This window comes from Amia ocellicauda, chromosome 9, assembly GCF_036373705.1.
Source record: "Amia ocellicauda isolate fAmiCal2 chromosome 9, fAmiCal2.hap1, whole genome shotgun sequence".
Taxonomy (NCBI): Eukaryota; Metazoa; Chordata; class Actinopteri; order Amiiformes; family Amiidae; genus Amia; species Amia ocellicauda.
The window spans coordinates 31,420,279-31,443,871 of NC_089858.1; the positions used below are offsets into that span (position 1 = coordinate 31,420,279).

The 23,593-nt window shown below is 37.7% G+C and overlaps 1 protein-coding gene across 2 annotated transcripts; it reads left to right on the forward strand.

Moving 5' to 3' along the window:
* Positions 1-1,375: 1,375 nt before the first annotated feature.
* On the forward strand, positions 1,376-23,388 carry LOC136759184 (meckelin). 2 transcript variants are annotated; one of them, XM_066714069.1, is made up of 28 exons: positions 1,376-2,162; positions 2,457-2,530; positions 4,409-4,493; positions 4,703-4,778; positions 5,439-5,505; positions 6,257-6,301; positions 6,572-6,637; positions 7,461-7,576; positions 8,002-8,098; positions 8,310-8,387; positions 8,786-8,851; positions 8,936-9,080; positions 9,794-9,905; positions 10,191-10,287; positions 11,013-11,069; positions 12,545-12,643; positions 13,893-13,991; positions 14,619-14,714; positions 15,126-15,210; positions 16,186-16,316; positions 17,450-17,590; positions 17,794-17,874; positions 18,093-18,209; positions 18,847-18,963; positions 20,342-20,446; positions 20,544-20,646; positions 21,835-21,980; positions 23,078-23,388. In XM_066714069.1, exons 1-28 carry the CDS (start codon positions 1,979-1,981, stop codon positions 23,156-23,158), a joined length of 2,766 nt encoding a protein of 921 aa, XP_066570166.1. In that variant the 5' UTR covers positions 1,376-1,978; the 3' UTR covers positions 23,159-23,388. The 2 variants fall into 2 exon arrangements, with proteins under 2 accessions (XP_066570166.1, XP_066570167.1); XM_066714070.1 differs by having other exon boundaries at positions 8,005-8,098.
* Positions 23,389-23,593: the final 205 nt, after the last annotated feature.

A 23,593-nucleotide genomic window follows, 5' to 3' on the forward strand; every position in this document is an offset into this window, starting at 1 on the left:
GCTAACACACGGTTGACTTGATAAAAGTTGCCATGGGGAAGACAAATCTGGTGACTCTGTAGTTTTTCTGCTATTCAGGATGTTATGACACGGAGAGGACATACATGTCTGAGATTGACATTATTGGGTACATTTAGCATGTAACATTTTTCAAAGTTCTTTATATGATACCATTAATCTCAAGAGTGGTATGTATCTTACTTACACTATAGTCACACCTAAAGACACATAACCGTGATTTTAGAAATGGCAGCAGTTTTTAGCATTTTAAGGTATCCTGAGGAAAATCAAGACTGATATGTTAATCTAGGTCATTCGCAACTGGCAGCTAACCAAATAAACAGTGCACTGTCATTACTCCTGAACAACCCAACCATCAGGGAGGCCTGTTTGCCTCTAAGGAAATAACAGGGTTCTTTTCTGACATCTTTGTGAAAAAGCACTAGACCTTATCTGTCTCTTTCTCTCCACAAATGTGGAGTTTGTGGCAGCAGGGAAATAATTAGTAAAACATTGAAGATGGGCCACTTAAGAACATCAAATGCATGTAAATCCATCAACAAGAAAAGATTGAATAGGATTGCATTGTCAATGCAGGTTTACCAGAGTATTGTGTTATACACCAGTGTGTCTAAGGATTGTTTTCTGTAGATGTATTGTATTCTCATTTGAAAATAACCCCAGTTGATTATACATAGTGGGTGTGACTCACATTGTATTAATTTAATCAGAAGCCATTCATTATTTCAGAAGGCACAGAAAAAGATAAGAAAGCTAGCAGCCCTGCTAATAATGTGCCATTCTTTATCAATGTCAGACATGTAATGAGCAGCGACATTAAGGTGCCTTTGAGAAGCTGAGATTGCATCAGCATTAGATTATCTCTTTTGTTGAAGAGACTGTTCCTGAGGGATTGGTAGACTTTTTTAGTGCCAACCCTGGACTTCAGCTCTGTAATATTTTGATTGTTTCTAAGTGTTCAATTAAATTAGGAAGCTGAACGCAACAAAATCTCTTAATCGATGTGACAAATAAATATCAAAGGCCTAGGCCATCAGCAGAATTAAATAATTGTTCTGCCTTTAGTTAACAAAATTCCAAATAATTTGATAATCGGCAAATGGATAGTTTCCAAGAGGTGACAAAGATCCCTTATAGGATTACCAATATTGTTTACATTTTAGTTGATTTGTTTTTTCATATACATTTAGTTAAATCAAAGCCCTTGTGATGCAGCGTATGATTCAGATAGACTCTGTAGGGCACTAGGACCCTGGTAAGCAGTTTGCTGGTTGCCATGTCAGGGGCAACTGGCATGGAGGCCAGTTTCCAAACAAGCACTCCGGTGTGTCTCATTATGACACAAAGGCTGGGCTATCAGAACAGTCTTAGAGGAGACTACCTGGGAGAATACATCAGAGAGGCTGTGTATACTAGTTGGTTTGTGGAGTGTCTCTTGTAATCGTAACTGTAAATGTTAGTGTTTGTTGTTTTCGTACTTTGGATTTGTTTGTGAAAGTGGCATAGGGGCAAGAGGATTAGCTTTCCTGATTTTGTTAGGGTTCCTATGAGCACCAGATAAAGTCATCTTATTAGACAGCTTCATGGAGAGCTAGTTCTGTCTTCTGATTGTTGTTTGGACTTCTTCAGTCTCTATAAATAATAGTCATCCATCACTGTGTGAACTTTTCTGTACTTGAGAAGGTTCCTTGACGGACTTGTAATAGAATGATTTGGTCAGTCTAACCTCTTCACTCTGATACTTTGTCATATCTTATATTTCCTTTGCATGACATTGGTGGGTCATATGTTTGCTGTTTCAGGACTGGTAACTGATGTTTCTAACAGCCTTGTCCGCATTGGTTATTGCAATTCTGAAACCATGGATACTGTTTGATATACACCCCCTTAACAGTGCTGATGGACTTTGACCACTGGCTGCTTAGGAAACCAATGCATTAGGATACTCTGCTCTACAATGGCTTCAAAAAGTCTCTTCTATTTGGCTTTCATTAGTTTTTTCCCTGTCTACTGTGTTTCCCAAAATACTGGCACCTATTTTCCTTTTGTGCAACCAACAAGTTGTAACCAGACTGCATTCTTTAACTCTGCATCTTTTCAATGTAATGTTTGTGGGGGAAATCAACACAGAAGTCAAAGTGGTAAGATTTAAATATACATACATTAATAGTACTATGCACTATTATGTATTTAAGAATTGCTTTTTTTAATGGGTCTCTCCAATTGATATATATTTTTATAATTTATATTTAAAAAAGTGAATTGTTATCATGTTATAACATTACAATGCTAAATCAGTTCAGAAGTTTATTTTGTATTCTTTTGCAACAGGAGGCATTAAACTCTACTGTCTAAAATAATTTGAGAAAGTTTAAAGTTTAGTAATTGTTCTATTTATATCATCAACCAGTTCTGTCTCTGTTTTTCCATCTTAGGTCTTCAGTGTATTTGTAATCCTGGCTTCAATGTGACAGATCTTGGCTCACCCATAGTAAAGTGTTCTTATTGTGTGAGTATATTAAGAGGAACATTATTTACAATTTGAAACATTTTTTGGATGCTGCCATCCAAGAAAAATCCCACTGATCATTGTAAAATAAAACACAATTGTGCTTATAAAATATGAAGATTGAGATAAAATCTGAACAGTGGGGCATATAATCCAAAGCATGTATTTGTGCTATGGACAGAGTTGCCAACCGTCCGTAAATTCAAAAATTATCTTAATTTCATCTTGTCCGTAAATCTGTAAAAAAGTTTGACTGTCCTTAAAAATGTCCCATTACTACTACTTCCTTCATCGCTAAATTTCTGATTGCCTCTAACTTTCCTCGTAGTTATGAACTTTATTTCAACAAACGTTTAAAGAAGAGCGTAGATAGGTCAATGTTCCTGACAATCAAACGTGTTAAGCAATCTGAGGACAAAGTAGGCATTTATAATTCAGCTATAATGCTATTGCTATGTATGTGGTATCTATGGATTTAGAACAACGTTTGCTATGTATGTGTGCATGTATTATGTACTTACGTATAATGCAATAATATATATATTATATTATATATTATAAGTGGAAAATGTGCAGTCCGGCAATGGAAAACAGAATCTGATCCAGATTTCCAGATTGGTCACCCATTCTGCCAAGATTTACCTCTGTCAGCCCCCCTGGGGTGCAACTGGACCAAACAAAGACTCACAGTGCACTGGATCACAGGCAAACAATAACACACCTTTACCAATTGCCCCTCTGGACACAGCAAACCCCCAATATTTGGATAAAAATAACTGTAGAAATGCATACTGCTTGTGGTGCAAAAAGTAATTTTCTATTGCTTCTGGTGGTGTTAGGGATGTGCGGAGCCATGCTAGCAGCATGAAGCATTATGCATTTTATAAAGCTAGTCAGGAATAGCTAGTTTCCATACAAAAGCCAACAGGGCAGCTCTGCACCATAGGGTGTGTATACAGATTTTATTTTCACAATTTTTTAAGACCATAATAGGGGTGTCAGTTAAAAATATGGCATGTCAGTAAAAATAGTCCAACTAAGTCAGTCATGTCAATAAAGCCTCATATGTATGGTTGGCAACCCTGGCTATGGAAAACCCAATAGGCATAAATGATGCTCTGATGTTTATACAATCAATGTTTATGATCACTGTTCTGTCACTTTATCTGCTGTCATGATTGCTGTCTGTGTCAGATACAATTGAGCTGTTATTGAAGAGAGCAAGCTGATAGACTTCTCAAATGTATTACACTGCTTAATTGTTCAGTGTTAAAGTGATGCAAATGTAACAGGCTATTGTTTTATAAGTCGCATTGTGCTTGTGCTCAAACTGAATTATCCACCCTGCTCACATACAAGCACTAACTTAACACAAGGGAAAATAATAATTGAAACCTCTGATTTGTTCTGCCGAAACAGTATCGTAATGGAGAAAAATAATAGCATAATGACAAGAATAGAGACAATGCTGAAGGAATACGCTGCCCATTATTACATCTTCTCTGCATTTAAAACAGTTGTTGAGCTTAAAATCAATTAAGAGGGTTTAGTTGAAATTGCAATGATGGATGAAAACAAGAAAGTCATCAATAATGCATAACAGTGATTTACATTGTGATTTTGTATCTGTAAGTTCAAGGAAATTGATTATTTCCATTTTTGGTTAAAACCCAATGCTGTATACTGTTTCATTATGACTTCATGTTCCTTTAAACAATATTGAGACAATCAGCAACACAATTAGCAATTGCTGAATTTACATTGTACAGCACTTTGGTGTTGTCATAACTTGAGCATACTGGGGGAAAATGACAACAAGAATACAATACACAAATAAAATGGAAATAACATATCATTAAAAAGGCTTTTGATTGACAGACTGGGGTAGTTTCTCTTGACCAAAGGAGATGTCTGCAGTGCACAAATGAAAATTGTGCTTGTACTGGAGCTGGACAAATTCAGGGTAAATATATATATATATATATATATATTTTTTTTTAATTATTATAATTTTTTTTTTCAGTGTTTTCTATGCTCAAAGTCAGTATCTACAATTGACTTATCTAATAATTTTGACATTGTGAAATGTGCCTGATTAAAATATAATATTCATTAATCTGGCAATAATGTAAATAGGAGTAAGTGTGACAGAAACTTGTTTTCCTCTTACAGTTGGAAATATGGTAGATCTCACAGTTACATGCACGACTTGTCCCCAGACCACAGTCGGAAACCCGTCTGGAGCCACGTAAGTACTTCACTGGATTACTTACTTGGCTGACACGAACCGTTCCAAAGCTCATGAACTTTACAACATTTGAAATTATCCCTATTTAATTATTTACATTTCCACATTATAAAAACCCAATGTACCTGAAATTCTAACTGTTCCAGCAGAGCCAAGGAGTAACAGTAATTGGCATCCAAGACGACTGAAGCAGAAAATCTTGGGTTACCATTGCGTGATGAAATATTAAAGCATTACATTGATATTGGTGTAGCTGTAACAATGGGTGGAGCCACAGCGCCACAAGTTTGCTCAGCATAATACTGTGGAGTGAGATTAGCATGGACAATATCAAGCTGACCCCTTCATCTGAAATATTATCACCCATACTATTATTCTGTCACTGACAAAACAATATCTTTCTCTCACGTTTACCTTTTGTGCTTTCTCTTGAGACACAGAACTAGAATACACAGCTGTCTCTCAGTGCAACAGGTCACCCAGGGTATATGAGACTGCTGTGCTGATACATTTATAATTGTATTAATCTGAAGATCTAAAAAGGTTTTATAAATATCTTACAAAGCTAACTGAGCTATTTTGGAATAATAATTTGACTTATCATTAATGTTTGTGAATATTTTGTTAATTTACAGTTATATGAAATGTTTTTTTTTCTAGATGTGTACTTTGTCAGGAAACATTTTATTATGTGACTGGAAACTGCTCTTGTCTACCAACACAGCTGGTAAGAGTGTTTAAAGGGGAACTAGCACTGGGATAATGGTTGTATGCATCTTCATGTGTAGTAATTAGTAAAGATGTAAGTTGTATGTCATTTTGCCAGTTTGATTCTATCGTATAAGTAATTTGTAAACACTTTAATAATTAAAACTCACCAAATAATAGATTGTCAGAAGCCAGCGTGTGTCATAACTTCCTGGACATCAGAAACACAGCGAAAAAAGTACAATTAATATAGCAATCAATATATTTATCAACCAACTTTGCATTAAGATATGCATGTTTTTTCCATAGCCTCCAAATCCATCCAATTTTGTAAACACTGCCTTCCTATTCCATTTTATGCATTGTGTGATGGCAGAAAATAGATTATTTTGAAGCCCTTTCATTATGAGTTTGATCTTTCAATCCATTTTAACTGGTAGTCTGTGCTGAATGTTAAATCCATTCAGGACATTGCTCTTAGAAAGCCCTGTTCAACGACTCCACCTTTACCGTCATATCCAGGCTTGAGAATATACAACAACATAGCTGCTTTTATTATCCTTTTTACTGCCAGAATTCCTTAACTACTCCTTTGAGGTACTCATCTATAAAACACTATATCGTAAAGTTTTGTAGGATATCACACTAAAAGGCGTTTAATGATGCTTATGTCACATTAAAGTGCATTTGGTTTGAGAGCTTAAATGTCAGCTTGTACTTAAAGCACAAAACAGCTGAAGGATTTTGAAAACACCTGATATTTCTTTCAGAGAGGAGGACTGTGCTTCAGTGATACTAGTAGTTCTTCTTCCTCGGTAAGTGTTTCTCTCTGTAATTAACTCTGAAACATCAATTTGTCTGTTATATTTTTTAATTATAGTCCACAGATGCCACTATAACAATACTGCATATATTGAGGGCTTATTTTGTGTAATTTGACTATGCAAGCAGGTTTAACTATCATGTATCATATATCATGATTAAACCCTCTCAAAGGCTTATTCAACAGAGCAATGTTTATTCCCATCTGTATCAATGCAATGATTCAGAACCTGCTTTGCACTAACATTATATTTTGATTATAGGACACTGAACCAAGAAACTCAATTTGGTTTCAGTCGTATCTGGAATCTGGCTTCCTCGCTTGCACAGTAAGTGTCACACATGGCAGGATGTGATAATCTCAGGAATAAGTGAGTCACCAAAATGCTGACACGGACTAAGCACTTCAAATATTTTGCTTTTATGTTCAGGTTATTGAAGTCTGTTTTTTTTAAGTTGCTTTTATTCAGGAACATTAGTGAATATTGTTTTGGACTAAGACGATATTCTGTGTTAAGAATTAGAAATTAGAATTTCCCTACAGCTGAAATTATTTCTCCCATATCTACATTCAGTGATGCTTCTACCTTCACTTTGGGGTAACAGTATTCACTCAAACATGAAAGCAATTTTGTACTGAGATATATAAAATAATTGTCTAGTCAAAGTCATTTATAAATGGGTCAGACACAGAGTCAGTTGTACAGTAAAAGGCCATCTTTAAAGTATACAAATCAATGAAAGATGACTCAAGCACAATATGCTGTCATGAAGGATCCCAGGAAGTCTCAATATTAGTTGGTTTTCATGAAAAACAGGGTCAGCAGACAAATATCCCTATGTAGCCCAATCCCCAGAGCTCAAACCTATCACACATATACTGGGGGATGTGGACAAAGTATTCAGGTACTAAATGGCCCTGTAAAGTACTGATTTGTCATTAGCATTACTTGAAGAATTAAATTTTTATTGCATAATATTTAACTTTGTTTTGTTCCGGTAATGCAATGGAGTTTGAAGTTTGGAGCGTAATAAATAAAACATTGCGATCTCAGGCTATTTGCAACGACTGTATATGAATATTTAAATGGTTTTATGTTAACTCATGCATTTCTGCCCAGATCTTCAGATATGCTGCAACTTCTTTTACAGATTTACAACAATCAAACTGCATGCCAGCTTCTAACCAACATGGTTATACTGAGCCCAGGTGGAATGAACTCTAAAGCATACAATTTGTACAAAAAAGCATCCCAAACTACACCTCTGTAAGTTCAATTACTAATGTAAAGATTGAGAATCCCTGTTACGATAGTCTCACAGCTCTCTTCAAACCACACTGCTTATTCTTCTGATTTCACAATCACCCTTAACTACTACACCCAGAAATGAAATAACTCCTTCAAATGGAAAGAATGATTTATTACAGTGGTGTGCTGATTTCTTAAGAACAAAAAAGCCTGCCTGTGATGCACAATCGGCTGGTCAGGATGTGCTCAGCTCTTGCAAGAACAAATGAGAACTAATGACTTCTGAGTACCACAGGGTACATTCATTAATTCTGAAGAGTAACTCAAAATGATTGTATACGATGGAGTCTGCTATCGACCCACTTTGTGTGCCTGTTATGGGAGTTAAAAAAGGCAATTGCAGCAGTGGTATTTATGAAGTGTTTATGTCTTTGCCTTTGCAGCAGTCCCTTCCTTCCCCAGCTGTTTTATAGCAGTGATGCAGCTCTGCCACTGGGACAGACAGCCCCCAGAGGACTAACTTTCCAGAGGAATACCAAGGTTGGCATGGTCTTGATTGTATTTGTATTCTACACAGTCAGAGAAGGTGAGGGAAATTGAATCAGAGTTAATGGCTTTAAATTAAAATCAGTTTGCTCTTATCTTTACAATTTATGACCTGACAGGCTCTGGGTACATATTTCATAAAGAACATAAGGCAGTTTATGCAGGGGAATAATATTGATTGCCTTTTTTTTTTATATTTCTCTAGATTAATTTCAAGGTTGTGAAGTTTGATGCCAGTGGACATTTTCTGGGTTGGGAAGATGTAACAGGTGGAACTCTACAGGTAAACAATTTTTTTCCATGAGTATTTTCTGATCTGATCTCAGTCTGCAATGGTATTATAAGATGACAGCAATGTGATGGTTTTGTTATGTCCAAATAGCATTTGTAAAATGTGAAATACACAGCTGAGTAGCCCGTAAGCCAAAAATATATTTTTTTTATGACCATAATGATCATAATTATTACTTGTAGATATTATTGCTTATCAGGTTTTGTCCAAACTGAAATGAAACCATTCACTTCTGTAGGTAGCCAAACAAATGTATCTATTTCTGCATTATAATAATAGCCACAAATAAATGACATGGCCTATGTGATATAAACCTGAAAACAAGCAAAGAAGGAAAGCAGGAACTCTGTATTATAACATTAAATAAAAATCAATTTTTATGTTTTCAGCTGTGTCCAGACACTCAGAAAAGACTGAACGCCGCATACCTTTTTGGCACGACTTACCAGCAGTCTGTGAGTGCTGATTGGAAAATCTGATTTAAGGATATATACCATGGTTAAAAAGCCTCCAGGTTGAATTATTTAATGTTCTTTCAGTGTTCAGTGCAGGTGACGGAGCTCTTGAGGCGCTTTCCCGAGCCGGTGTTTTATGAGCTCTTTCTCCAGTACCAGGACAGTCAGGGGAAGGCAATGGTGTGGCCTGTCCCTGTCAGAACCCTCAATCAGCAAACAGACACCCCAGGTTAGCTTCTGCATTATATTTTTATATGTTTTGAATTGCAGATATTATTCCCTTTATTAACTCTGGAACAGGGTGCTTATTTGCTGCCCAGGGAGAGATGAAGACAATACTTTATTACCTGCTCCCAGACCCATGCCTCACCAAGCGACCTGCCTTTATTAAAACACGTCAGTCCTGCTGCTATGATACAGCTTAAGTAGGCTTGCTCTTTGTTCTGTCCTTATAAGTAGCTTTTTCCAAAATAAAACTCTAGAGTGTTTAATTTCAATCTGTTAACTAAAAGCTTGACTTGACAATTTGAGTTATGGCACTAACATTTTTTTTTTTTACAAACCTTTTTGTCTCTTCAGATTTGATTATATAAAGTAATGCACGTATGGTAGCTGTAGCACTGAACACCATTTCATTGATATCATATTCGTTTTTTTTTAATAGATGTGGCCTTGGCTAATAGTGTAATTAAGAAGTGTCAGTGTCAGATTTAACCAAATAAATCACTCTTAAGGGTAATTTCAATCCACCACTCCATCGCAAGGTAACACACACACAACTGCATGGCATTGTTTTTGTTTTTTGCATATGAATTAAGTATTCATCACTGTATGCCATTATTTGCATGTATGCACGTTAACAACTAATTGAACAAGAAATATGCCTTATATGGACAAGATGTGTTTAATATTAATATTCGACTATCTGTAATACACTCACAGGGTTCTCCAGAGATCTGCGCCGGTTCTTTTTGGTTGATGGGCTGACGGGAAGATCTGGCAGCCTGACTGACCAGCCACAATACGTCACCTACCTCAGCAGTCTGGCACTGAGGTAATGCGTTTCTGTTTGTTACATGTTCCATAAAAGGCGTTTGCTTTAATGTCCACAACATGAATCGACTAACATGATGTTGGTAGTTTTATTCTTTACAAAGAAACAATTACATCAAAAGGAATTCACGGTATCTGGAACAAACTTGCCAGTTTAATGGAATTAAATGAATCACTCAATATTTTCTCAACAGATATTTCTCTACCATTCTACTTGTTTTTTTAAATGGTTACATGGCTGCTCTAATCCTTTTTTTCTGTCTATCTTTTCTCCATTGTCTAACAGCATTAATATGCCAACTGGCACTCCAGGTACTTTGCCTCCTTTCCAGCTGACTGTAGAGTACAGCAAAGTCAATGACCCGTCACTTTCCCCAGCTCAGGTACACTCAGTCTTTGTCAGTGTCACATCTGTTACAGGTTTCTTAAGTAAAGTGCGGGTAACTGTGACAACATTTCAGAAATGATGGTGATTTGTTCCTGTCAGATATCATGTAATACATTTTACAGAAGTGTAAGAGATTTTAGTTATACTTTCAATGACATTGCTACTGGAGGATGTTATATACATGTTATATGAACATTAGTATTTTAATTGTACTTTTTGTAATACAAACACATCATAAGTACCTATTCTTCATTGTGTAATCAACCAGTATCACCTGGCACATTATTTAACAACATAGATTTTGTAATTTGTTAACAGTGTCACAACACTGCACTGATATATCTGCACATCTACAGATTGACAGTGCCCAAAGTAATTTCACATAAAAATAATATTTGTTCATAATGTTAAATTGTTATTGGGAAAAACATTTGTAAACGGGAGTGCATGAGTTTGTAATGAAGGATGGACTACATAGTCTAGATTCTTTATGTTGAGTAATGAGAAAATGTGTGGACTGTACAGTACAAAGTAAATGAATGCAGTCAAAATTAATTGGCATACATTTAAGGGTAAGAAATGTGATACTTCAAGGTGAAATTACTTTAATTCTTTATTAATATTTGTGCTGGTGTACTGAAAGTATGTTTTGTACAACCTGCATTAGGTAATAACAAAATTTCATTTCATTTTTTAATGCCCTGTTTATTCTTTATTTAGATATTGTTTGCTGTGACTTACAGCATGAATGAAGCCACCATGAAAAGAGATACCACAGTAAGTACATTTGCTATTTTATATATGGGAATGGTGGTTGAAATACAAATGAGAATCACTAATGTATTTGGCTTAAATTAGATCAATATTTAATCAGACCTGAGTTTAGTTTTTTTCCATCTGGGAGATATGATTAAAGTACACAAAAGCAGAGACTGCTTGATATTCTTATGCTTAGGTATGAGTTTAAGGAAGATTGAAGGTGACGGATTGTTTTCTACTTCATAATCGTGTTATTTTTGAAGCCCCCCCTAAATAGGGCCTAGCGACACCACTGTTTCAAAGGCAGTACTGTCAGATGAAAAAAATATTTAATTCATGCAGGCCTGAAGCTGAATGCACCATCATGACAATGCATGTTTTGTGTGCAGCTGGACTGTAACGCAAAGCTATTTGTTGCGAGACAGAAGCTGTTTCTCTCTCTCGGTAGCCTCAGCTGCCTTGAGGGAAGCTAATAAACTTTGTCGCCAATAATGTCAGCTCACTCCAGTGAATAAGATATCATTGAGACAGGCTTTAATAACAAATGGAAGTGATTCTGCAAAGTTTAGAAATCCCTGAAATAAAACACTTACCTTTTGACATTTCTAATTCTCTAAACTTGTTTTAAACCTATTAACCAATACATCTGAGAACAATTTTCTTCAGCGACTGAAGATGTGATAGCATCAATACAATAAGTTAAGGCCTGGGAAATTAAATATATTCCCGCAAGGAGGCCATCAGCTTTAGTAATTGTCACCCCGTTTGTGCTAATGTAACAGAATATCAGTAAAACAAATATATATCCTTATCTGACTTTATAAAGCGATGTGAGTATGTATTAGATTTGGGATCATTGAAACCTTTTTAAACAAACAAATACATATAGATATGTATTATCTGAGAATTAATACATTAAGTGAATTAATTCCATGTCTAGCACCCAGAACAATATGCAGGTAACAGGTGTCAGTTTTAGAAGAAAATCTTTAAAGGCGAGATATTTGATAATTGTAATGTGTGTAAGCTTCTAAAATATAAATGTTGAAGAGCGGAAAGCATAATTATAAAACAAAACATGTCCAAATTGTGTGAATTCTTTTTCTGATTCACTTTTACACAGTATGTTGTGCTAGAGATTATTCTCACCCTCATCTTCTGTGTGTGTCACAGACATGAAATCCTCCATGCTTGCAGAACCACATAACCATAAAGCATTATTCTCCCAACATAAACAATTATGGAAAAACACCTTCAAATTGGAGCACACCATAACTCCTGATGCTCTGCAAAGGCCTTCAATTAGATACAGTTGTACTTGAAAGTTTTATCACCCTCAATTGGAAACTAGATTAATATTTCATTTATTTATGTAAAAAATATATGAGGGAAAGGTGAGCTGACACCGACCGGCTCTTTCACCATTTCTAAGTGATACCTTACCTTGAGCATTGACAGGACTGTCAATGTGAAGGTGCCAGTGTGTTTTGCAGATTGCCATGGGGGTGCTGGGGGCCCTGTCGGTGTTGCTGGCCATGCTGGAGACGAGCAGCTGGAGTCGCAGGGCGGGACAGCAGTACATTACCTTATCTGTGAGTCCTGCCAGCTGGCAAAGACTATAGCTCTGATCGGTTCGCCCAAAACTTTCTGTTGGAGCTCAATTCACTCCCATCAGTCTGTGAAGGTTAATAGATCAAATTATCTTCTTAATTACTTTGTCAGTCGGGTATAAGATGGCGGGCATTGATTCAGGCAGTGCCAACATAACAAGTACTGTATGCCGGGTTTAATTAAGATGATTAATTGGGTTTGCTGTTGGTATGCTGAAAATGAAAAGGTACAGCAGAAATTGCTATCAAATCCAAAGCAGTTAATATAATGTAATGAATGGTAAAATTGCACGGTAAGCGACTGAACTAATAGAATAAAATTTAGCTGCAGTCTGTCTCCCATTTGAAAGATTTCCACGAACATACAGTGACTGGAGTGAAAATAAAACCCAAAGAAAGTATGCTCAATTGCATAACATCATGAATGCATGTTAGGTTCCTTTCAGGCATTATTTTGCATTTTAAAAACGGAAGATGACGAAATGCATTTTTACAACCCTTTTTTTTATTTATTTTATTATTATCATTTGATTATATTTGATCCACATACACAATTTAAATGATTCCCACGGGCACCATTTCTGCATTACATGCTTCCCTCAGTATGTTGTTCACTGTTAAATGAACCCCGGCCCTTTGGCGCTGGAGCACCAGTGCAAGTCAGCAGCCACTGATCTGATGTCACAGGTTAAGATTTGCATCAAGGAGCTGTGCAATCTCCCCTCCACTGGGCCACAAGGAGCAACGCTGTGATAAAGCAGCAGTAATGCATCATGGCCTGAAAGACTAAACTCCCCTCTCATCTGTTTGCCGAGATCAGAGCACACATGCCTTCAGAAAACACACATGCAACTGCCTTTGCTTCAATGAACTAAATATTTGTGAAAGGTACAATAAGAACTGCAACCGAAATTAGGAAAGTCTCTAAATTCAGAAACTGGAATAACGACATGCATTCTTAATTTTATTTTGTAATATACTTAAAAGGGCCTTGGCTCAATGTTCATAATAGACGAGTATTACCTTTCTTTGCCAGGCTTTTAATGAACTTTCACTGTGTTCTCTGAAGCACTTTAAGAGAGTATTGACCAGAAAATGTATTATGTGGAAATTGATTGACTACATTGAAAACATGTCTGCCAGCGTCTGCTGTGACGAATGTGAAAAACAAAGGCTTTCAAAAAAGCTTCATGAGCAAACTGTCCTTTTATTGTTGTTGTTATTTTTACAGACCATTGTCAAGTTCATCGCCTTCCTGATTGGCAATCTGGGAAACACGTTCTTCTTGGTCACCTTTGGCACTGGCATATATTGGCTTATTGCATTCAAGGTTTGCACTTTATTGATGGGATTCTATTTATTTATAGGCTTCGTCAAGGGATACATCTGACATTGAGACTTTAGTTGCATCTAATAGTAAATGGCTTTGCACGTGTAAAAGGCTAATAAACTAGATACTGCCTCCAAAGTTGTGTTTTTCCCTTTCCCTTTCCTGTACATAAGCGGTTTAATACGAATCAATGTATTCATGTTTGTATAAAAACTAAAAATAGGAAAGTGCCAAAGAATATTCACCTCAAAAATGTTCAGGTATTGCAGGATAAGTAACCAAGCTGCAAAGGACATGTGCTGTTTGTATTAAAACTGTGATTCCTCCGTCACAGAACCAGCATTTCCTTCAAATAAACTGTTGCTTCTCCTTTGCACTTGATGTGATGTTTTCCAAAATTATCTGCAGCATCCTCTTCATCAGATGTCAGAGACGATGAGTTTTCCACAATCTGGTGGCCTTCACAGAGTTTTGTCGAATCATAGTGTTTCTTCTGACAGCGATCCCGTGTATGTTTGTGTGAATATGTAAATGTTGAAAATCGGATTCATCTGCTAGGCCAGCGAGCGTGATCTTGGGAGTATCGGCTGTGTGTAATGGTAGCTGTCACCCTTGTCTGTTTTGCAGGGCCAGCGCACTACTGTTGATATCGCGCTGCCCTCTGCTGGCGGCACAGTGGAAATGGACTTTAAAATCTACCTCTACTTGGCATTTGCCTTTAAGGTATGATAAGCCCCATTTTGCTCAAGGCCAGGATATCCTCTCTATGAGTGTTTTTCAAACCTGTTTCACCTGATCTCTGCCAGTCCTGTTTTCCATTACATATAAAACTATAGCTTGTCCTTATTTACATAACCATGTACAGTTAATGCTCCGTTTCATAGCATATAGACGTAAACATAAATGACAGGGCTCTGACTAGATCTAATCTGGGCTGACTGACCTTGACATTTTATTTATTGAACCATGGTCTCTTGTAACTTAGCCTTAGATAGGAAATAATCAGGATCCTAAATCCTAATATAACCTTTGAGAACTGTTGTTTTTTGTACCTTTGTGACAATAGTATTCACATTGCTCTCTACTATACCCTTTGGCAGTTTACCCAGTCATTTTTGTGGGTTTTTCTTCCAGGCTTTGCAGGTGATTCATGTTCTTGTGGTCCAGGTGACCATCTCCATCTTCTTCATTGACTGGGAGAAACCAAAGAATACTACAGGTCTGAAAGGCTGAAAATGTAGTGCATAAGAGCACATACAATATTGCTTGATCTAACAATATTCATGTCCCAGACAAATTCTCTATTTATTTAGTTATTTATTTATTTATTTATTTATTTATTTATTTATTTATAGAAAATCTTCCTTCAGTTGTGTATCTCAGACACACTGAGATATGCAAGTTTTATTCAGTTTTTTTGCCTTTGGAAATGTGACTCACATTCAACAAGGAACTGTCAATTTGAATTTATTTTGCTAGTATCATCTGAAACTAAAAAACAGACACAACATGCGTCTAGTCTTCTTTATTTGTATTTATTTTTAGTCTGAGCCTCTATCCCAACTGATCTGCATAAAGGACCCAATAAATTAAAGGACCCAATATTATTGTTATTGTTGGTGTTATTAATAATAACCACCACAAATACCATTATCATTACTATTAACAATATTAACATTACTGTTATTATTCCAATATGTTTTGTATTTTTAACATTATAGTATTTTAGCAATAAATAGAATACCGTAAAAAAAAAAAAAGTTATGATACCCAAAATACAGTACAGCTATAAAGTTAATTGCAAGACAATGGGATACCTCAAAACTGAACAACTGGAAGTAAAGATTAAACTAATCTGACAAGTCTGTGACCTGAGGTAGCACTGTACTGGTGATGGCAGTTTGTAGGCTGAAGAGCAGAGGGGCGATGATGAATCATACAGTCTACCATGCTGCCTCTGTTTGTCCCAGTGAGATCAGACAGACAGCACCAACCTGACACAACCCTGCAAAAAACTGTAGCTCCGTGTAAGTGCCTGCTTACTTCAGACAGGTGGAACATTAAAACAAACATAGCAAAGCAGAACACATTAATCAATATTTTGGAACTTTGCTTCTACTTTTATCTGTAATTATTTCTGTTCCTTCAATTCATCAACCGATTAAACTGGATGTCATCAAACTCTTGCCTGTAGGGGGTCGGAGTCAGGGCTCATCGGTCAGTGCGTGGAGGATGTTCTTTGTGGCCAACGAGTGGAATGAGATCCAGACGATGAGGAAACTGAACCCTTTGCTTCAGCTCTTTGCAGTCCTGCTCATTCTTCAGGTGAGAGACACAGGGCCATGAACTCCTCTGAAAACTAGCTGATTCAATACTGTTTAAGAGCTGCTTGTTCTAGAAAGTGATTTTGCATATCAGTTATATATAAGACATGTTGCTTATGTCCAAATGGTTCTGATATCCTGATATGCTGATTCCTGGAGGGATAAGAAGCAATGGATGTCTTTCTCATTTAATTTAATTATTTCAGTAAGGTGTTGGGCACCACGAGCTACCAGAACAGATTCAATGCTCTTGGCACAGATTCTACGAGTCTCTGGACTCTACTGGAGGGATGAACACCATTCTTCCAAAAGATATTCCCTCATTTGGGGTTTTGATGATGGTGGTGGAGAGCTATATCTAACACGTCGGTCCACAATCTCCTATAGGTGTTCAATTGGGTTGAGATCTGGTGACTGCCTATGATACACATAATTTTCATACTCATCAAACCATTCAGTGAGCCCGCGTGCCCTGTGGATGGGGACATTGTCATCCTGGAATAACTTTGTAATGATTACAGTGACCCTTCCCTCTAAGGGGACAAGTGGACCAAAACCATGTCAGGAGATGCCCCCCACAGCATAACAGAGACTCCGGACCCCCTCACTGTAGGGGTCAAGCAGTCAGGCCTGCGCCATTCTCTTGGTGTCCCACACATGCCCTCGCCCACTTGTCGAGGTCACTAGCCAGTTGAGTTCTTTGTGACTGAAGCTCCTGCCATTCGTGCCCCAATAATTACCCCTCTTTCAAAGTCACTTAGATCCTTTCCTCTTGCCATCTTGATCCAAAATTGAGGTCAGTTGGGCCTGCTCAGCATTTGTGTACATGCCACAGAGCATGATAGGATGCTAATTGCTTTATTGTATCATGCAGTACACCTGTTTGGAGGAATCTGCATTCGTTATGTTCCTCTACTCATTTATTCAGGTTTTTCTTTAATTTGTCACCCGTCTGTATATATTAGACATATAACAGAGATGGAGAATTGAAGGCTAAGATAAAGCAACGAAGAGCAGATTTTACAGTGTGCAAATCATCATACTAGAGGTTGTGCGAAATCATGATGACATTTGAAGAGTCTAACAGCATAAGAGGAAGGAATTATTGCCTCTGGGTCTCTCATATCACCACAGGTTATTGGGGTCGAGAACATTGCAGCCCGAGACCTGAATCTAGCCGTGCAGCCCGGAGTCGACAATTACCTTTCTCCCTGGAGCCCCATCCTCAGATACGGGATCACTGCATCGGTCTGGCTGGCAGTTGGCTTGGTTCAAGTAATTTTATTTTCAATTTTTTTGTAGGAAAAAATGCCTCATTTGATGGTTTCTCATGATTGCTTTAATAATGCATTAGGCGGGATTAGGTTCAATAAAAACAAGAGCAAAAAAGCTTCAGCAATAACAAGAACAGAATATCCTTTGTATAGTTGTTGATTTTGGATGACAATGTATGTTTCATGAATGCATTTATATTTTAGGTCCTGTTTTTTGTCGTTATCTATGAGCGCGTTCTGGAAGACAAAATCCGTCAGTTTGTGGACCTTTGTGCAATGAGCAATGTAAGATTTTTATCAATTTGTCTCCCTTTCTCATTTTAAAAACCAATGCATGCATGAATTATCAAAAACTAACCAACTTTTAACTAGTGTATTCATGCTTTAAATAAAAAAATATATAATGTACAACCTAAGTTAGTCCCTTAAAATACCACAAAGGGACTCATGTTGTTTGCTACATGGACCCTATTCCCTCATCCTACATTTTCTGTTTCCACAAGGTGTCTGTGTTCATTCTCATGCATCGCTGTTATGGCTTCTACATCCATGGTCGCTCAGTGCATGGCCATGCTGATGTTGGCATCGATGCCATACGTGCAAATTTGAGGAAAGAGGAGGTAAGCAATTGGCAAACATTTCAGTTCTTACACTTGCACTACGAGGACGTTACTAGCTAAACCAAATCAATACTTTGACCCGCCCGCGAATCACAAATTACGAAGTTGTATTCTATCAGGATTTGGTTTATAAATAGTATAAAGTGGCTTCTAACAATAAATTAACAACAATAGGGTGCAGATTTGTACATTGCAATTGGCCGTTGGATCAAAGTTCTATTTTGATTACTTACTGTTGAGTTGGTGTTGCTTGCATGGATATAGATATTGTACAATTATAATAATAATTCTTAAGGATTTTTTTGGTTGTTGGAAATAATTTTAGCATGTCCCATTTTAACCCTGACATTTGCCCTAATCCTTTTGATTTGAACTCTGGGCAAATGCTAAGCACTGTCATTTCAGTTGGCATCGTTCATGGAGTACAGTAAAACGATCGCTCCATTACACTGAACAGCTGCAGTTAATATAAATGGTTGGCAAATGGTATACACATTATTGGAAAGAGAGAAATGATACATGAAATATTACTTATTCGTAATATTTCCTTTTTTAATGATTATTATTTTCTAATTTAATGATTATTTTCTATTAAAAAATAGTAATGGTAACCTTTCCTTCTTTGTGTTTGCATTAGGAGAACCTTTGTGCTTTACGGGGCTTGGAAGCAAACTCTGACATTCAGACCTTTGAGTTTCTCCTGACAGAGAAAGTCAGGTACCAACTGGACAGGATTATGCTGCCACTCACCGAGGTACAGCAGTGCATTGGTGCTATCTTGGACAGAACACGCTTTTCCTTTCAACCACTGAACTGGCTTTGCTTTTAAACTGCATAGTGTTTAGTGAGTCAAAAACATGAATGCACTGTTAAGAGCTAGGCAGGAAGGAATGAGGAATGATGGCTGAAGAATCGCAGACAGTTTAATATTGGACCTGTACTGCTGCATCTAAGAGACTTGAACACACATTTAATAACAATAGCAAAGAAACAAAAAGACAACTTGGAGATGCTTCCATAATGGCTGATGATATCCTGATCCAAAGCCGTTTTCTTCAGTGGTGGTGCAGGAATAGTCTGCGTATGTTACACCCGTATCCACAGACATATCATTTTGGTCACAAAAGTATAAATGGCTGGAAAATATTAAAGAAGCAAAGGCATAGGTAGCGATTTGAGGGCGTAAGTGGTGAGATTCACTTTTGCCATCACCGTAGCCTCTCCAGATGAAGTAACTAGAATTCCTTGTGAATAAATTGGTATCTTTTTTCCTAGTCTTTAGTTTCAGTCTCTAGAATGTTAGATCTAATATCAGTAATTTTACCCAGAACCAAAAAATCTATTAAATAATCACGTCTTTCCTGAAGCTTATATAGAAGTGTCAGAATTCTGAGCAGGCTGGAACAGACAATTTACAGCACTGAAGAGAGGTCTTGGGTTATCATGACCACTGTGAATCAGGTTATACAAATAAGCAGTTCTAGCAAGCCAGAGTGGATCTCTCTGTTATGACAGGCATTTCTTACACGCCTGATAAAACAATCATCTTACACTGACAATCTGCAGGCATCTTAGACTGTATCCCATCAGGATACCTTGAAGAGTGACCTCAGAAATGATATCTGTCATTGTATTCCTGAAAGACATGATTCGATTCGATCCATCCCATTCACCAGTTCATCCCAGACGTATTTCTCAGGACAGAGGTCAAACCTTAATCATGAAGGCACTGAATTGTGTTAATGCTATCTCTTTGAACTGCTGTGTTACATGCCTAGCTTTGTGCCGAGACAGTATCGTGTGGGTAGGTCTGTGTAGCTTCACCATAAAATGTCATTAATATTGTCAAATGCCTACTGGGCACTTTCAGCCATTCTTCTGTAAAAAAAAAGCTGTATACAAAAACACAAGTGTACTTAAAATTAAGAGTTTTAGAAAACACTTCCAGTTCACATGTTTCTTTAGTTCATAACAAAGTGGTTTAAGATATGGCTGGGTAGTTGTAGTCCTTGAGGAACCTGCTTTTCATTCTACATCGGTTACTTTATTGAAGTCAATTGGGAAGGAATTGCCCAGCCCTGATAGATCACTGTGTATATTAACCAGCTTTTTATATTAACTTGTTTTCAAAGGCTTCAGGAATAATGAACCGAAGAGCTGGTGCTGAGGGACTGCAGGAGCAAACCATGAAGGCCTTTCACACCATGAACAGATTTCTCTCTTCCTTCTTTGAGCATGTCAGTGCATTCTGTTCTAGCTGAGCAATAGTATGGCTGTCACTTATACTCCATATTTGTTCCTGACAGAGATCATGTTTGTTCGTTTCATATTCAGGTCCATAAAGACATGGATTACATAGTGAAGGACAAACTGTTGCTCGAGAGGGTGATGAACTATGAATTTCAGCAGCCTATTGAGAGGAGCATATTTTACAATGGTAAGTATAGAACACTATCTTATTCCAGTAGTCAACACCTTTTGGTTGTCTGTTGTAGTAAGCAGGCCCACATTAAACCACATTTGGCCCCGGGGCTATGACATTTTTCTAGACCCCCCCTTCTAAGCACCCCCCGTCCCCCATAGCATAGACAACATTTCTGTAAGCCTACCAACAAAGACACCTGATCATGTTTTATAGTGAATCTATACTGTAGCCTATAGCCTACTGTTAGTGTTAATGATCAAAATGAATGCTGAGAAGTGTACATTGGAAAAACAAAAAGGATGGAAATGCAATATGTACGGTTGTTAATGCCAGAATTTATTAAATGCAAAATGTAAACATATAAAATATATAAAACTGTCTTACTTCCATTTCACAATGAAGATCTTACAGCTTGCAAATTCCAAACTCCAGTATTATATTTTCCCGGTTTTGTGTTTAAAATAATTCTAACCTGTCACAAGCTCTGATTGGTTACATGCCTTTTGGAGGCAGGACATATATGACACGCCTGATTGGGTAATTTACTTCTTGAAGGAAGGACTAAGCACAGTGACAGCGCAAGGAGCATAATTAGGCAATGTGAAATATACTAAACAAACATATACTGTATATCATTGTTAGGCATTGTACTGATATATATATTATCACTTGTTGTCATTAATACGTTAATTCTTTTTTTTAGAATTTTTTCTCCATGAATTTCCATGTATAGCCAATAGTAGCCCAGGCCCAGTGGCTCCCCCGCTTCCGTGGTCCATGCACCAATCACAATCATAGATTTTTTTATTATTTTTTTAACCCTGCACAGTAGGAAATCATCCTGCCCAGATCAAACATCTACATCTCTCTGCCCCTGCCCCTCCCCCAAGGCATTGCAGGCTGGCAGGCGGCACAGACACAGGGCTGCGTACACAAGAGCAAATCCAACCACTAGCAAAGACGAGATCGATACAGAATACTTCGTAACACATTTTCCCCAAGCTGCATGGGCCCCTTTGCTGGCTCGGGCCTGGGGCTCTAGCCCTGGTAAGCCCTTGCATTAAGTAGGGCCTTGTAGTAATAACTGCTGATTTTCTCTCCTCTCTCTCTCTCTCTCTCTCTCTCTCTCTTTCTCTTCTCTCTCTCTCTCTCTCTCTCTCTCTCTCTCTCTCTCTCTCTCTCTTTCTCTCTCTCTCTCAGATCACGATGGCACTGTCTTCAGTGAAGTCCTGTACTACAGTAAAGAGATGACTCTCCTGCTCTTTGACACACTGCTTTTCTGTATTATCAACCTGGGGACCCAGAACTTAGTATTGGCTGCAATCCTCACATATGTTATACAACAGGTAAGTCCTAATATATCATTTCTGAAGAGGCATTTGCCATGAATATGCCTATACTCCTAACATTTCCCATTGGGTTCTATATTTAATTTTTCATGTTTTTTAATATACACCGATCAGTCATAACATTATGACCACCTGCCTAATATTGTGTAGGTCCCCCTTTTGCCACCAAAACAGCCCTGACCCGTCGAGGCATGGACTCCACTAGACCTCTGAAGGTGTGCTGTGGTATCCGGCACCAAGACGTTAGCAGCAGATCCTTTAAGTCCTGTAAGTTGTGAGGTGGGGCCTCCATGGATCGGACTTGTTTGTCCAGCACATCCCACAGATACTAGATTGGATTGAGATCTGGGGAATTAGGAAGCCTTGATCTCGTGATTCATCAGACCAGGCCACCTTCATCCATTGCTCCGTGGTCCAGTTCTGATGCTCACGTGCCCATTGTAGGCGCTTTCGGCAGTGGACAGGGGTCAGCATGGGCACCCTGACCGGTCTGCGGCTGCGCAGCTCCATACGCAACAAACTGCGATGCCTGCGTGTTCTGACACCTTTCTATCAGAACCAGCATTCACTTTTTCAGCAATTTGAGCTACATTAGCTCGTCTGTTGGATCGGACCACACGGGCCAGCCTTCGCTCCCCACGTGCATCAATGAGCCTTGGCCGCCCATGACCCTGTCGCCGGTTCACCGCTTTTCCTTGGCCCACATTTGACAGGTACTGACCACTGCAGACCGGGAACACCCCACAAGAGCTGCAGTTTTGGAGATGCCCTGACCCCTGTCGTCTAGCCATCACAATTTGGCCCTTGTCAAAGTCGCTCAGATCCTTACGCTTGCCCATTTTTCCTGCTTCTAACACATCAACTTTGAGGACAAAATGTTCACTTGCTGCCTAATATATCCCACCCACTGACAGGTGCCATGATAACGAGATTATCAGTGTTATTCACTTCACCTGTCAGTGGTCATAATGTTATGGCTGCTTGGTGTATGTGTCTTGTATTGTGTGTATATAAAGATGTTTTTATGTTTTTCTCAATTTGTTCTCAGTTCTCATGCCCAGGCTTGCCTGATGTTTTGTACTTTCTTGTCACAGGGTTTGCAGTGGGTTCGTTATTTAATTTCCAGATGGAATCTTGCCAGTAAGACACTAGTGGATGAGTGCTTTCTGATCTAAATTGGATTCACTCCTCATGCTGAAAGATAACATCTGAACAGTACACAGCTCAACACAAAGAAAAGTGATGTTAAAATTAGAAGCTTAATAAGGAGTCAATATTTTGTTTACATTTTTATACCTATATTTGTATATTTGTGTATCTTTATTTTGTTAAAAAAATATTTGTTTAATCATACTTTAATTTTTCGTCTATAAAAATCAATAAACACCAGAAGATGCAATGAAAATGCCTTTGTTATTCATTACTTTCTTTTAAATGCTAATATTATATCATTGTCATCAAGGGAGCAGATATTTCTTGGATTACTGAAAGAACCTTAGCCTTCTGACAACCACACTCGCTCCTTCTTATTTGTTACCTCGAAGGTAGTTATAATATCGGGTATTATGTTGTTATAAAGATGTGATAAATGATCCAGATGATTAGAATGG

Bases quoted from the DNA above. Each gene is read 5' to 3' on its own strand.
- LOC136759184 (XM_066714069.1), top strand. From the start codon at position 1,979: ATGGCTTCAAAAAGTCTCTTCTATTTGGCTTTCATTAGTTTTTTCCCT. The intron at 4,779-5,438 runs GTAAGTACTTCA...TTTTTTTTCTAG, and splicing joins GGAAACCCGTCTGGAGCCAC to ATGTGTACTTTGTCAGGAAA. The intron at 8,852-8,935 runs GTGAGTGCTGAT...ATGTTCTTTCAG, and splicing joins GCACGACTTACCAGCAGTCT to TGTTCAGTGCAGGTGACGGA.